A 16,969-nucleotide genomic window follows, 5' to 3' on the forward strand; every position below is an offset into this window, starting at 1 on the left:
TAGGAGTGTCATTTTATCCTTCAGCTCATTACAACTATATTTTCTCCCTTTTTTAGGCAGCATCTAATTCTCTCTAGTTGTGAGGTTTGTTTAGCTTTTTCTTCCCTCTTTTGCAGGTTTGGCTGTTGCATAATTGGAAGACACACTATTTGCCTTTCTCATCATTTGTGTGGATGTGAGCAATGGATTTGGCTCCCTAAACTAAACTTGGGTCATTAAGGAAGTATCAAGATCATGACAAACGGAAATCAAGTTTATACAAGACAATTTGAACAAGTAGTGGTTGAACCAATCAGAGCAAGCTTCTGTAGTTGAAGGTTCTAGCTGCAGAATCAAAAGAACAAAGGAAATACATGCGAGAAGAAGATAAACAACTGTAGCATTACTCTGTGTTTACAGAAATGACATGTAGCTTATAGTTCTTTGCACATATTCCCTTAGTGTTTACACCTGCCACACGTACCAAAGTCAGTTAGATTTTCTGTTTTGGTAGTTTTTATTAGTTAAGTTAGTTGCTCTGCTTTTCTGGGTTTGTACTCGGATTGTATATAAACTCTTTCTGTCACGCCCCGAACCCAACTACAAAGATAGGCACATGACGACTGCCGCACGCTTATAAAGTAAGCACCCTACAAGTGTGCAAGGCCTTCTTAGCAACTAAAATTTATCCTCAAAAATTAAAATCAAATAAATCCAAAATACCTCAACAATTTCTTTATGAATAGATCTCCAATAATTTAATAGGGACAAAATCCAAACCTCATGTACATAATGCCAATTGGCCAATAAATATAAAACTATTAGAAGACCATCCAATCCCAAAATCACTAAGCTTTTTTTCCTGCTCACAACACAACATCAAAACTCCCAAAACTTGGTATTCTTCACGATCTGAAACTGGGGGGGAAAAAGGGGGTGAGTTGACAACTCAATAAGTAACCTAAGTCCTAATAAATTCTATCAAGTAATAGATCTGTAAAGCATAAGATGTAATATGTGTTTTCAAAAGTTATAATATACTATGTGTTTTCAAAATAATTGAAGAAGTTTCATAATCTTAAAATAATAAGTTGCACGTAGGTCACATACTTTAATCTTACACATATATATCATAGATGATTTAGAAAATAATCAGTTTTCCATATATCAAAAGTTATAACTTACAATAGGTTCTAAAAACACATAAGCAGTTTTAGTGACTCAAGATCATTCAAATACTCAAACATTTCCAAAATCACAAATTTAGTTTTAAGGACTCAAAATAGTCAAATATTCAAACATAATTCATATTCTTAACAATTTTATGATTATGGTCACGTTATATCCCCGTGACTGGGCATCAGAGTACCAATGAATAACCCTCATTGGTTGGGTATCATAGTACCAACGAATAACCCCCATTGATTTGGGTATCGGAATACCAATGAACAACTCCCATTGGTCTGGGTATTAGAGTACTAATGAATAATTCTCATTGGTTTGGGTATCAGAATCAACTCATAGTCAAATTGTCCATAATCATATATATGAAATCATAGTTTCTAACAAAAATATATCTTATTCAAATACGTATATATCTATATAATCATATATTCAATATTCAAATATATTTGTGGTATTTCTATATTCTTAATTTAAATCAATATAGCTAAAGAAACAATTAAATAAAACAAATCTTATATTCAATGCTCATATTTATCGGTGGAAATTTTTTATTCTTTACTTTAAATCAATATAACTAAAAACAATTAAATAAAATACTTCATATATTCAGTAATCAGATATATTTGTGATAATTCTTTACTTGAAATTAGTAATACAATAGAAATAAATTGTAACAACTGTAAACAATTTTCAGTAATCAAAATACGCAAAAATAAAACCAATTAAGATAAAGCTACTTATCTCAAAAAGCTATATCAAAAGGAACTTCTCCCTGACGCTTCCTCTAAAAACTTAGATATCACTTAAACAATTTTTTTCAAATATCATTTACTCAATAATCTAATACTTTTAAATAAAACTTATATGAATACCTAGCCAGAAGAGAAACTACTAAAAACATCTAATAATTTTCAACTATTGTCTTAGTTATATCCACCGTATTCATAATATATATATATAAATAAATATATATATATATATATATATATATATTTCCTCCACTTTCTGCCATTAATAGTACCAAGGAACAAAGCCTATAGATACACCATGTGTAGCCACGTAGGGTCAAAAGTACACCACCTAATATTCTATATGTGTGCTCATTTTTTTTTTTTTCCATTCACCCCTAGTTCTCTTTGAGATCAGGACAAAACTAGGAAAAAGGTACTATATTCTATGCCATACAAAATCAAGCCTACATGGTCACTATAACCTTTTGCCATTCGCCAAAACCCCAAATCTCTAAACCTGTGCAAAACCGGACAAAATAAATCAAATCCTTCTTTGTTTACATCGTTAATCTCATATATAAACAGTCTCATTATTGGCCAAAATACTCATATAAAAGAATACTCTATTTCTAAATAAAGTTTAGATTTGATAAAAAGAGATTCTTTGGCTCTTACCTCAAATGTGTAATCAATTCTTCTTTACTTCAGTCTTTTGGATAGTCTCTTCTCTCAAAATATCTCTCCATATATGTTGATTTAATAAGATTATATAGCTAGGGTTTCAACCTTATTTTCTAAAAAAACTCCCTTATAATTATTAATTATAAAATTATTGTCCCCATAAACAAATTTACTTAAATAACCTTCCTTTTATTTTTATTTTTCGGGGTATTACACTTTCTTTGATAATTAATAGTATTGAGAAATCATTTACCAAATTCATCTTTGATAGGAAGCCCAATCAATTTTTGAAATGCAAACCGGTGAGCAAAAGATTCCGAATAGGTGGTGGCTACCCAGTCAAGAGAATCCAATTATAATTAATAGTCGATATGAAAAATGACATATGAAAGAAGTTTTTGTTCTTATAACCGAGTAAAATTGTTTGGAGGAAGAGCAGTAGTAAGATGCAAAATAAAAAAGGGGAGAAGAAAAGCCAGAAAATAGAAGGAAAGGATAGGAGAGAGAGTAATGGTATAGTGGGGATTGTGAGAGTTGAAAATTGAAAAAATGATTAATTCAAAATAGGTGATTAATGTGGTACAATAAAGCATTAGTATAAAATTAACTGCTAATTCTCTATTATTATGTATTTATTTTAGAAGAATATTATTATATGGTATAGAATTTTATTTTTTAATAGAAATATTATTTTAAAACCGGTTTGGAGGAATTTTTTTTCAATCCATCTATGTGTACTTTTAGTCAAATAATTTATTTTAATGAGTTATGTGATTTGATAAAATAAAACATGTGGATGGTTCTATAAATTATGATGTAATGAGTTGGTGGAGAACTTTGACCATTTGTTATATACATTTTAAGTGGGAGAGGGAAATTCAAACATTATGAGTGTTGATTAGAAACACTAGAAATATGCTATTCCTCTATTTCTATGTATAGTATAGATTTGTATTTTTCACACTAAACTAGACAAGTTTTAATAGGCAATGAAGCAAGAATGCCGGTGCAAACCTTTTGATTCGCTTTACGGTTTGTAGTTGCACTTTTATATGCACAACTAAGTTTGATATTTGATCCTCATAGTCATGGTGCATGTTCCTAAAATCATGATCGTGCCTAGACTGGTATCTAAAAACCTAGGGAGAAGTCCAAGATCCATTTCTGTCTTTTAACTGTCCAAATAAAATTTTGCCACTGGAACCTACATCTTGATCTTAATAAGTGGTTTCCTGTGAGTTATATACGGATATTCCTCATTGTGATTGCAAGGTCCCGGAAGCATCATATATAAATTTTTTTTTGGGATGAATTTTCCTGGAAGCATCATATAATAAAACTATAATTAGAAATGATAAGAACAAGTCAATGTTATTTATAAGTCAATGTTTCATAAGTTGGACAAAGTAACTAAGTCTTTGCTGGGTCAGTTTATATGTCTGAAAATACCATTAAAGTTCAGAAAGATGGGTTTCAATTTATACTTTTATACCTTCAATTCTTTCTCATCAAATGTTACATGTACGGGGTCTTCATTGTGAGTATTCTGCAAAAACTCTTCTTTGGTATTGAAGTTATTTTTGATATCAGCAACTTTTCCTCTTGTTTCATTTGCAGCGTCAGAGGGTAGGGTGAGCAAGGAAGATTACCTCGTGAAGCTGCTATTTATCAGCGAAAGTGGTATGTTGTTTAGACTTTAGAGCATTATTTCTTTTCCTTTGTTTTCTTTTTCATTTTCACCAGAATAAACCGGATTGAAACATGTGTCTAGAACCTAGATCGTGTTCTGTGCTGGAAAAACTGCGAAAATTTTACATTTTAGGGTTACCTGTGGTTTGATTTGATTTGTTGATTTTGATCCAGATTGATTAAGGCATATGGGTTTAAAATGTTGACAATTTAATAAATTATGTTAGAATCAAAGTTGTCAATAACCTGAAGCCATTTGTCATGATTTATAACTTATTTCAATTTGTTTTTTTTCCTTGTATAGCCGGTTCAAAAATCCTCAATAAAGTTAGTACATGTTCGTATTTATCTAGTACATTTTAGGTGTATTCACATACCATATGATACAACATTTACAATTTTGGTAAGAATAACTATTTTTAATGCTCGATATTATTTTTTTAAGAATCAAATGCTCAATATTATAACTTTTACTTGTGTCCAAGTTTTTAAAAAAGGGAGCATTTATTATAATCAATTCAAAAAATAAATTGTATGTACCGTGTGTATTAATAACCACTTATGAAAATGGTAGACGGACATTACACTTATTTGGGGGATTAGTGGTACTCTAAAATCATAATTAAATACTGCGTCATCAAAAAAAAAAAAAAAAAAGAGGCTGGCTTTTGGGCTTCACTGAGCTATGGTTCTCATTTCTCATCTAGCTTTATGAGGTTTAACCGATGGAATAAGAGCTTTAATGGGCTCTAAGCTGTTCTCCTCTTTGTAAGTTGGCTTCTGGGCCTTATTATAAAATGTGGCCCATGAAATGATACTTGCTGGAGGGTCGGTTAAATTAAAAGATGGGCCTGTTTCTATAGGTTGAAACTGTAGGTGTTGGGTCGTGATACATTTTTTATACATTGACAAACATATGTTAATAATTAATAATTAAATAATGATTAAAATTATATTATTTGATTTAATTAAATAGAATGATTTTCTTTTATAAACTTTTAAAAATTAGATTCATAAATTTTTTATTGTTTAAAATTTTATATAAACTCAACTATAAAATTGATTATTCATATTGTCAATAACTTACAAATAATAACACATACTTCATGACCTTATCTATAAATTTATATCTCGGTGATAGCAATCCAAAGCCATATTCTTTCGTGCACAAAGTTCTTTCACAGTGCCATCTTCAACAAAGTGCAGACAAAGTCATTTATTTTGTTTGGTTGTGTATCTTATGTTATAATTTGTTTATCAGGATTAAGGCTTCATTAGTTTCAAAGAAAATTTTCTGTAATAAATTTTTTTTCACAATTGCTTCTGGCATGTTCAAAAAAAAAAAAAAAAAAAAAAAAAAAATTCCTCCCCAAAACTAAGTGAATGGAAATTTATTTTAGACTTAGCTTAAACCTAGTGCACTGAATCCATTAAGATGATAATATATAGTAAAAAATAAACATGTGTCACCATTCCAACGAGTCCAGTACATATGACTCAAGCTTAACCTATTTATTTTTGACCAAAGAAGCTCTATAGGAACATTATTTTTGGAAAGATATTCTTGAACTTTTGTCCCCCACCCCCCCCCCCCCCCAAAAAAAAAAAAAAAAAAAAAAACACCTTCAGACAGATCTTTAACTGCTACCTTTCCATCCATAAATCCAGGCATGTAAGTGAAGATTACTGAATTTTGCTGCTGTACCCTACTTTTTTTGCTGGATTAGGCAGAAGTGGATCATGGACTTTCTCTCTAGAAATATAATTCTAGGGAAAGACACTACCTTACTTAGACGAGGCACGTGCCCCATGAGAATCACAATTGAAACTTCGTTGCACAAAATGTGTAACTCCATCCATGGGTTTAGCAAAAATGTAATGCGAATCAAAGATTTAAAACACAATCCTTAATTTCTTCATCATCTGTAATTAAACAATTATCTTATTTAGTCTGAAAAATACAAATACAAATATAATTCATTAATTTGCAAAGCATTAATTGGCTAGGGACATTCACAAAACGCAGGGAACAAAAGCGCACACATAAAGACAATGAAATACAGCCAAATATTAAATATTGAAAGTAATGATAATAACAAGTCTGAAGACTTAATACATAAGAAATTCATTGAATTAATTAGCGATAGCAAATACATGTTAGGATCTGTAGGCTCATTTCCCTGTAGCATATACAAAATTTACAATGTTTATCTCTACACCTGTGTCGCTCATCAGGACGCAGCACTCTCTACTTACTTGGAGTGGAAGATTTGATTCTCTCTCTCTCTCTCACTATTTTTGTTTTGTATTTATTTTGTTGACTTATATGCTTATGCATGATAAGCATAATCGATAATTTTCATATCGTAATCCAGAAAAATTTGCAATTATTTAAAATAAAATGGAAACTTGTTTGCTAATCCAAAGATAATTTTTCTTTATTCACAACTGGCTAAACAACGACACAAAATTTCCACACTGTCTAATTGTCTCCCTACATGTCTCTCTCACAGGTAGTTTAATATGGTAATCAATCAAACCTGGCCGGCTGGCCGGCGACTAAAATTGTGAACTGCGTCATCGTCTAGTTCAATATTGGATGGCACTTGTGACTCTGGTTCTTGGGACGGTCGGAAGATTCTATAGATAGTGTTCCAACCTACCAGAATCTTAACAGGTAACCATACACGTAAGCCTACGTATGTGGGCATGCATGACGCAAAAAATTTTATGAGTTTTTTTAGTACCATAAACAAACTCACAATTTTTACTATAATTCTTGAATAAATTGTGACTGTGGCTGTATGTTATTTTCACACCAATTATTTTTTCTCTACCAATCACAATTAATTATTAATCATATGGATAGTTGTAGTAAAAATTGTTAATTTTTTTGCTACTAGAGATTTTTTGGATTATGGAATATTCTTAGTGACTCAGCAACAGCTAGGATATGCGCACTGTGGCATACTTGGTGTGGAAGATTAGTAATATATACTAGCTGTGTGTAGAGTGATACAGTTACAAACCTTTATTTCTGTTTTTCACATTGATTGCCTTCAGTACTATTAGGAACACCAAAATTTCATCAAAATTTTGGTATCCTCTATCACATAGAATTGACAGTACTTCATCTTGACTGAGCCCACCACAACCCAAAGCAACAAATATAAGGGGTAGAATCTGGAAAATTTGGTGAATTTTTTTAGTATTAATAAGATTTATTTGTTTGCATTACTTATATATAGGGTCCATTATCTACATCCGATAGTGAAATTAGCAAGTTTTTCAAGGAGCAAAGGCAAATATATTAATTTAAAAAAAAATTCAAACACAAAAAAAAGGCCTTTAACATGATTTATTATATTATTTTTTCTTACATAAGAAAATTTCATAATATTGGCTTTCTATAATTTGAGGCAAATATTTTCTTTCATTAATTCCGTGTATGTGTGTGTGTGTGTTGTTTTAATGAGAATTCTATGTGTTAAATATTCTTTAAATATAGCATAAACTTTTTGTTTTTTTTTTTTTGTTTTTTGTTTTTTTTTTTTTTTTGTTTATGGATGATAAAGTAAAATATAGCATAAAATTTTAATCACAAAATTTATAGTATATTTTCTCTAATAAAAAAAAAAAAAAAAAAAAAAAGAAAAAGAAAGGAAAGAACAAGAGATTTATTTGTATATTTTTTGAAACATATATATTTTTTAAATACTCTTAAAATTAACAAGTTATATATATAGTAAAAAGTGAATATTAAAAGAAAAAGAACAATAATCATTTCTTTGAGTGTTGTACATTTTTTTTAATATGAAGGAGGGCCAATAAGTATAATTTATTCATAATTTAAAACTTGTTTGAGTAAAATGAAGGGAGTGGGGGAGAAATGTGTAGAGTCAGAGGGCCATGGACCCTCTGTCCCCTTCTTCACTATTTACAATAAACTATATCAGTAATTGTGAAAAAATTGTATTCTTAAATTTATTGGCAGAAGATTTGATTATCTGACACTAACTAACTCTTTATTTTTATTTTTTGGTTTTTTTGGTGGTTCACTTATGCATGATTGCATAATATTCAGCGTTTTCTTTTTCTTTCATGCATAATCCAGCATTTTCATATCGCAATTAAATAAGGCTGCCTTTACATACTAAAATAAACAAATTATAGCATAAATTTTTGCGTTTTGGCCTTTTCACGACATATTTTTCAAGTGGCAAAGCAAGATTAATTTTGCAAAGGCTCCGGAAAATTTATATAATAACATGAAAAATTTTTATGGTTGGGGTCATATTTTAGTTATAAATTATTCTAAGATTCAACAGAATCAACACTGTCCTCACATATTGCACTAAAAAATCACAAGCTAGTTTCTACCTCATAAATATCATATATATATATATATATATATATATGTGTGTGTGTAAATTATAATTGATTCCTTTTTATTATAAAAGAATTGGTTTTTTTTTTTTTTTGTATTTTTCTAATTTTAAAAACTTGAATTTGCATATAAATATAATTGTTATATAATTAGTGTATATTTAGAAGGGCACTTTTGACATAATATTGGAATGTATTTAAAATCTAAAAACACTTGATATCAAATAATAGGGTAATTGGAACTTAGAAGGACACTTTTAGTGTGAATTTAGATTGCAATTAGAATATAATTTAAATTCTTAATTAATAAGCTTTTACTTATATATATATATATATATATATGATTTTTGTGTATTTATATATCAATTATTTAATTTTTTTTAATAAACTATGAAAGAATTTTCTAAGTGAGATAGAGAGAAAAATGCATATAAATAATTTATTAAACTTTAGCCTGATAAATAATTTTTCAAAAGAAAAAGTACAATATTTTAGGATTAAGATGATGGATTTGATTTTTTGAACCTCATCCAATTGCATGCTTAAGTTTGAACTGACCCTGGCCGGTTATAATAAAAAAGTATATCATTATACTTAGTCAAGGGAAAGGGTAGTACACGCACAAGTTAGGGCACAAAGTGAAACGTGGTCATGCTCTCAGACTCTCACTGCGTCTGAGTCTGAATGTGAGCTTCTATTTCTATACATTTAACCCTCCACCAGAACGCTCACCCCACCAATTCCAACGAGTTAAAATACCTCTTCCTCCACCATTTCCATCAAATCCTCTTCAAAATTTCTTTGATCTAAATCTCCAAGATGAGCCACCGCACTTTGGATATCTCTAGCATTTCAGCCAAGGACTTGAAGTTGAAGAAAGTGAGTTGTTTCCCCAACAAGATGGGCTTGTATGCCACCGTTTCTATTGACGGTTCCAGCAACTCCTCTGAGCAGAAGACACCGATTGACAAAAACGGAGGCAGCAATCCAATATGGAACTCTCCCATGAAGTTCATCATCAACGATGTTCCTGCAGCCCAGCAGACCATTGTGGTGAAGCTCAAGGCCAAAAGGATAATCCGAGGAAAAGTTATTGGCCAAGTCCGTGTGCCCATGAAGGAACTGCTGGATAATTATGGTGATTCAAAGGGTGAAAATCAAATCAGCTATACTGTTGTTACCCCCAGTGGGAAGGCCAAAGGGGTAGTGGACCTTCGGTTGAAGTTTGGGGAGCTGGTAAATTATCCAACTGGACCTGGTCATGGGGTTGTGGATGTATATCAACACCCACCTACACCTGCTTATGGCAGCGGATACCCGCCTGCTTTGGCTTATGGTGGTGGGTACCCGCCTGCACCGGCTTATGGGGGAGCTTATGTTCCTGCACCTGGATATGGTCCTTATAGTTATATGCCATACACTGCTCCGGCTGCACCGGTGCAGCAGCCACACCGACGTGTCATTCCTGACCTTGTGGCGGCTGGGGTTGAAGTGGTGACCCTTGGTGCACTCAAGGGCTTAGTCACCAATACTTTTTTTGGTGATGGTAATGGCTTCAATTTTTTAATCTAGTCTCTAGGGTTGTTTTATGTTTCATTTTAAAAAAATGGGGAAGGGGCCGCGGGTGATGTTTTATAAATGTATCGGGCTAAAATAAAAGTTTGTGTTTATATTTCAGTTTTATACATGCTTTTTTTTGTACCTTGAATTTCCAAAGGTTTGAATACATTATGGCAGCTTTCCTCTCTACTCTTCCCTATCCAAAAACCAACAAATCAAGTCTAGGTGAAGCTAAAATTAAACTTTGTAATTTCTATTCGGAAGTATGTTATTTGATTGTTGGGTATGAAAATAAAAGTATGGTTTTGTGTTTGTAATTTCTGTTCCGAAGGTTGTTATTTGATTGCTGGTTATGAAAATATATGTATGGGGTTTTGTGCAGTAAAATATTGGGCTAGAGGTGTCTTTGGGATGTTATATTTGAGAAACAGATACCCTTCAGCTTAATCTAACGAAAAAGATTCATCTTTGTAATAATTTGTGTTTTAGCCTGAAAAAAACTTATTTCTGCAGGATATTGAATCCCCTGATATGTGCAGGGAAATGACGCTAACCATTTCATATAGAAGAGATATTGGACTTTTGTAGGTTTGACGTTGGGGATTTGTTTTCCTTTTCCATTTTCTTGGTGTAATGCGATTTTAAGATTTTTGTGAGTTAGATTTAAAAAAAAAAAAAAAAAAATTGTAATAAGTGTCAATTTAGGATTTAGCTTTAGGTTTTAAGATCTAAATGGATTCCTTGGAAAACCTTATATCTAAACCCTCTAATTATAACTAGTCACATCAAGTATATATTTTTGAAAAATTCTTAAGTACTTTCGGAGCGTAAATAAGTGGTGCTCACTCATCTCATATTCCTGATTTATGGTGGATTTCACTATAAATTTAATAAGTGGACCTTATTATGAATGTGAAAGAAAAGAACATTATTTTCCGTACTCTAAGAGTACTTAAAAATTACTCTATATTTTTGAGTGAAAATGTAAGTAATATTACATTTCCCCTAATTTGTAGCTTCTAAATTATTAAGTGAAAAGTTAACAGATGCCTTAAAAACATTAGTTCATATAAGAAGTATTTTTTTAAAAAATTTTATAGAAAAAGAAAAAAAAATTGATTATTTAAAAATCTTTTATATTTTCTATAAAAGTGGTATTAAAACTTTTTTAAAATAATCCATTAATAAATAAGGCAACCCTTAATATAAAGTTATAAACCCAAATATTAAACATAATTAAATGTGACAAATGTGATTCGGTTAGGGCTTTTTTTTTTTTTTTTTTTTTTTTTTTTTGATACACGGTAAGGGCTTTTGAAAGCTTGTTAGTTTGGACAAAGATGTTTTTGGATTTGCACTGGGTTTGGCGGTGGGAGTGTGGAACGTGGTGTTCTTGGTTCAAGTGTGAAAGAAAATTAGAAAAAGGGTTTCAAGGTTTTTATTTATTTATTTATTTTCTATATTTTATTTATTTTTATGTTGGTTGTAAAGGTAAAGATAGCAAGCACAAATAAAGTGAAGCAATAGGTGGTGGAACAATTAATGGTGGATATCATGCACTATATTTAGGAAAAAATAAATAAATAAGAAGAGAAATTTCTTGTTTTACCATGGTTAATATACCACTCAACGGAGGTTAAGTTTAATATGAGGTTTACCAATTCTATGATTTTTAAAATATGATGCGTAGAAAGTAGAATCGCAAGTGGACTTTGTAATTAATTACAGGGGTTAACAGCATGTTATAATTATTTCTCCAAAAGAAAAAAAAATTATAGGGCTTTATAGAGAATACTTATTGTATTTAAGCCCTATTTGCCGTTCCAAAAATAAAGAGAAATATTATGTTTATAATATTTTCATCACTAATACCTAAGTGGCGGGTTATTATTAGTGGTTACTGGCAGATGAAAAAACAATTTCAGTAATGAGTTCAAATTCAACTAATAACAATTTATCACCTATGATTTATTGTAAAAATGTTGTGAATATAGCAATTCTAAAAAATAAAACAATCTAAATCCTTAACTTTTATTTAAACTAGTTTGGAACCCTCTCCATATGCATGAAAAAACACACACACACATACAAACAATATATATAAATTTCTATTTAATAAATAGTGGTTGTTCATAGTATTATATATGTAAAAAGTTAATAAATTTGAATTATTTTTAACTAAACAAACAAATTGGCGTTGGTAAACATAAACACTTAATTTTTTTCTTCTAATTTTAGATATATAATTGAGTTTCTTATGATTCATTTATATTGGATTTCTCGTAAGTTACACTGAATTAACTTACTTGATATAAAATTAAAATGTTTTGATAAGACACATGACACAAAATTATATTCTAATTGAAATCTAACTTGGAATATAATTTAATTTTTTCTTAGTTCTATCTTCATATATATATATATATATATATATGACTTGACGTTAGCCTTCTTCATTAACGTTTATAAAATATATAGGTAAGATCTTTTCTACTATATATATGGCATAAAGCATCTAGATGTATTTTGAACTTACAAGAAAAAACCTATTTCTGTTTCAGTGGCAGCTACGACGACTATATGCAGTTACACTGAATCAACTCTCAAGCTCCGATGAGGTGGGAGGTCTCTATTTCTGTTTCAGTGGCAGCTACGTATATACGGTCACTCAGCTCAGCGACTATAACTGAAGGCGTTTCTTCGTTTGCTAAAAAAGAAAACAAAGAAAATGTCAAACCTAAATATTATAACTACCAGTCCTTGTGGTGTGGAAATATATGTGCTTTTTTGGGTAATAAAACAACTTCACAGATAAAATAGTAGAAATAACTGGAATAACAGAGGTTAACATGACGGCATACACATCAACAGAATTTAAATCCGAATGATACTAGTGCAATGCAGGAAGATAGTCAAAACAAAATCAATTTTAAATTTAATAGAATCACTAATGACATCAAATTTTTGTTAATAGAAGTAATTAACCACAGCCTAGGAGCTTAATCAAAGCAAGTTAAAATCAACCTAGTTTAAACAAAAAACAAAACCATTGAAAGGAATATAATTTGTTATATATGAGTCTTTGTCATGGTATATATTTATAGTATACATGAGCCTCCCTTTTATATATACTATATACTATATTTATTTATTTTATAACGATACTCCTATATAAAAGAGCAAATATTTTTAGTTTGTCGTAATACCAAATAGAATATTTTTATTTCTCAGTAAAGTTACGACTACCATATGTATCAAAAACTAAGACCTAGAAGGAAAAAACAAGTTTTATATATATATATATATATATATATACTCTTTAATTATGATCATCATGCATAATTTAGTTCAAATCCTATCTTTAAGAGCAGTGGTAAATGAATATGTTGAAGAAGTGAACAATACATAGTAAAAAGTCTCTAATAGCAAAGAAAACTAAATATATTTTTAGCTTTATAGGAGTGAACAATACATAGTAAGTTAGTAACTATTATTTATGCCAACACTTGAAGCTTAGTGCCATAATAGTCTCTTTTTTCTCTTTTTTTATTATTAGGAGAATCAGAGTTTAAATTTTCCTTTCTATTCTTATAACTATCAAATTTTTTTAAATAAAAATTTTATGTATAATTTAAAAAAAAAAAATATTAACTACATTTCCAAATGATCAATACTAAGTTTTCAGTCCAATTTTGTAACTTTTAAATGGAAAAATAAAGGAAATATATACAACTTCTAAATTTTAAGATAATTTTTAAAGTAAATCTAGTTCTAATCCTATCTATTCATCATTAGATGAATGGTTTAAATATTGTTTCATAATTAATCATTTAAATAGTTATTAAAATAATATTAATAAATATTTATTTAAGAATAATTAAGTGACAAGATATAAATAAATAAATAAAACTGTTACAAAAAAAAAAAAAAAAAAAAAAAAAAAACCAATGATTCAACGTAAATTATGGGTTTGTTCTCTCCACTCAACAGCCTTATACAACGTCCACCACATATTGGCAAGTTAGGTAAACACTTAACAACCTTTTCCAACGATCTTGCTAAGGATTTTCCCTTTTTTACAGCCTTCTTAAATCCGTATATCTTTCTCTTTGTTCTCAAATTTTCTCTAAGTACGTTCATATGATTTCTTTCTTTGTTTTTCGGGGCTAGCTTCAAAATTTTCTCTCGTCAATAAAACCATTCTTGTTTCAATAACAATCACAATTTCAATCAATGGATCCTGCAGAACTGAAACGTGTATTTCAAATGTTCGATCGAAATGGAGATGGCCGGATCACAAAGCAGGAACTTAGTGACTCGTTACAAAACTTGGGCATCTATATCCCAGATAGAGATATGATGCAAATGATAGAAAAGATCGATGTAAACGGAGATGGGTTCGTCGATATTGATGAATTTGGGGTATTGTATCAGACAATAATGGATGAAAGGGATGAGGAGGAGGACATGAAGGAGGCATTCAATGTGTTTGATCAAAATGGTGATGGGTTTATCACTGTGGAGGAGTTGAGGTCAGTGTTGGCTTCCTTGGGGCTCAAGCAAGGCAGGACTGTAGAAGATTGCAAAAAGATGATCAAGAAAGTGGATGTGGATGGAGATGGAATGGTCAATTTCAAGGAGTTTAAGCAAATGATGAAAGGTGGTGGGTTTGCTGCCCTAAGTTCAAGTTAAAAAAAAGGTTGCATGCATGCATGTAAAGGCTTTTTCTTTGTTTTTTCTTTTTGTGAGAATAGAGGGAGATAAAGGAAGAACAAAGAAGAGGGAACCTTGTGACTTTGTTACACTAAAGTTTTCTAGGTCTTTGAGTCAACAAAGTTATTAACCTCCCTTTTGTTTTTTCTTGTTTTTCTATCAATTACTATTTGGCTATTATGTCCAATTGTCCATGGTGATCTTGAAATTGGGAGCGTAGAGCTTGTCTATATGCAATCTCAAACTCTTTTGAGATCCTTGTCTTCGCAATTCCGGTATGTTCTTGACTTTTTTTTGTATCACGAAATACCTCCTTTTATTCTTTCGACAAATCTTTGTATTGTTGAATTTTTCTTTGGTCATATTCAAGATTGAGTACTACCATTACATACGATATTAACTGTCGAACAAACTCATCCATTGATTTGTTTGTTTCTTGAAATAAGCTTTCATGGATTGAAGTTTTTGAAAGGAAATGTTTAATCTAATTGATCGTCTTTTATACACAAAAATAAATTTGACAGAGGTAGTTAATTAGTAGGATCCTAGAATTGTAAATTGGGGAAATCTGGTTGCAAAAGAATGAATGTGCTTTGAATCTGTTGCTGTAAAAATAGTGTACCCTTCACAATCCGTTTGAAAGGAAAGAAGAATTCAAGAAAAAAGGAGGAAATCTTTAATGGATATTTTGTTTATTCCTGCAAGTTTAATAGGAATTAAAGAAATGGTTTTGAGAGAATGTCCATTCTATTTATTCCACCATTCATGTTTGATCACCATAGATTAGTACTAAACGGAAATATAAACTAAAAAACTATCCTGTCAATTACTTCTAACTCAAATAGATTTGTCCCCCTTCTCAACCAAAAAAAAAAAAAAAAAAGGATTTGCCCCTTCATTAGAGTAAGGTAAAGATGAGATTCTATATGACTTACTAATTAGAAAATTAAAATGAAATACATTTTGCACGAAATCCATCTCTCTTGTCCCTAAATCGATCTCTATAAGTGTATTTAACACCTGAAGGAGGTAAAAAGAAAATAAAAACCTCCTTTTAATTGTGCTCCATTGGTGGTCTGGGTGTTGGTTTTTGTTCTTATTTTTGTTGTCTTCCTAGCCCTGGGCATAGGGTGGCAGCATTGAACCGAAACACACCAAAAATCAATCAAATTAGATACATAATTGGCGCGAATGATAGTGTGTAAGACATCCTGTCAAGTAAGCATTGTTAAGGGATCAAGCTAACATGAATATGAAAGAGTCAAGGACACAATCCTAGGAGAGAGAGAGAGAGAAGGCAAGAAAATATCTTGGACTAGATAGGGCAGCCAGGAGATGAGAGCACCCACCTGTAAATTTTATCAACTTTAGAAGCAACAAAATCAATGATCCAACTCATATAATCACATTACCTGAAGTGGGAAAAAGGCTAATCTTTAATCAATTCTAGATTATGTTACCTATGGTACATGAGATCATCAGCTCAAGTACATACTATTACATCTGTTTTTGGTCTTTATACATCGTTAAACTATCATAACCCTTTATGTTTGGGGAAAAAAAAAAAAAAAAACCCTTTATGCTTGACAGAGAGAGTAAAAGCTAGCTATTACAGTGGAAAACTTTCCCTGTCTTTGATGGGAAAACCAAATCAAGAAACAGAATTTGCTACAAGATAACATGCAGTAGGAATCAGGGATCAGGGAAATTATTGTGTACTCCTGGAGTACTATAAATGCTTACTCCCTCCTCTCACATGAATGATGAGTCCCACTAATTAAATTCAGGGTGGGACCCATCATTCATGTGAGAGGAGGGACTACGTATTTATGGTGCTTCGGGAGTACCTAATAATTTTCACAGGATCAACACTAAGTTTCACTTCAAATTATAACAAGAAATAACAGCACCATATAACTGCAGCATGATCGTGACTAAGCCACCCATAACTACAAGTCAATTTGGTAAAGTATATTTTGTACTCTGAAACCTTCCAAAATGCTTTTAATTAAAACGTAAACAAAATGAAGTGGTATTACCCACAT

The 16,969-nt window shown here is 30.7% G+C and overlaps 2 protein-coding genes across 2 annotated transcripts; both read left to right on the plus strand.

Annotated features, from left to right (window-relative positions):
- The first annotated feature begins 9,470 nt into the window (after positions 1-9,470).
- LOC115980542 (protein SRC2-like) lies at positions 9,471-10,223 on the plus strand. The gene has a single exon (XM_031102774.1). The coding sequence runs from the start codon at positions 9,471-9,473 to the stop codon at positions 10,221-10,223; it is 753 nt and encodes a 250-aa protein (XP_030958634.1).
- Positions 10,224-14,336: 4,113 nt separating this feature from the next.
- On the plus strand, positions 14,337-15,202 carry LOC115982708 (calmodulin-like protein 3). The gene has a single exon (XM_031105396.1). It carries the CDS (start codon positions 14,445-14,447, stop codon positions 14,901-14,903), a length of 459 nt encoding a protein of 152 aa, XP_030961256.1. The 5' UTR covers positions 14,337-14,444; the 3' UTR covers positions 14,904-15,202.
- The last annotated feature ends 1,767 nt before the right edge of the window (positions 15,203-16,969 follow it).

The sequence above is a fragment of the Quercus lobata genome, chromosome 3, assembly GCF_001633185.2.
Source record: "Quercus lobata isolate SW786 chromosome 3, ValleyOak3.0 Primary Assembly, whole genome shotgun sequence".
Lineage (NCBI taxonomy): Eukaryota > Viridiplantae > Streptophyta > Magnoliopsida > Fagales > Fagaceae > Quercus > Quercus lobata.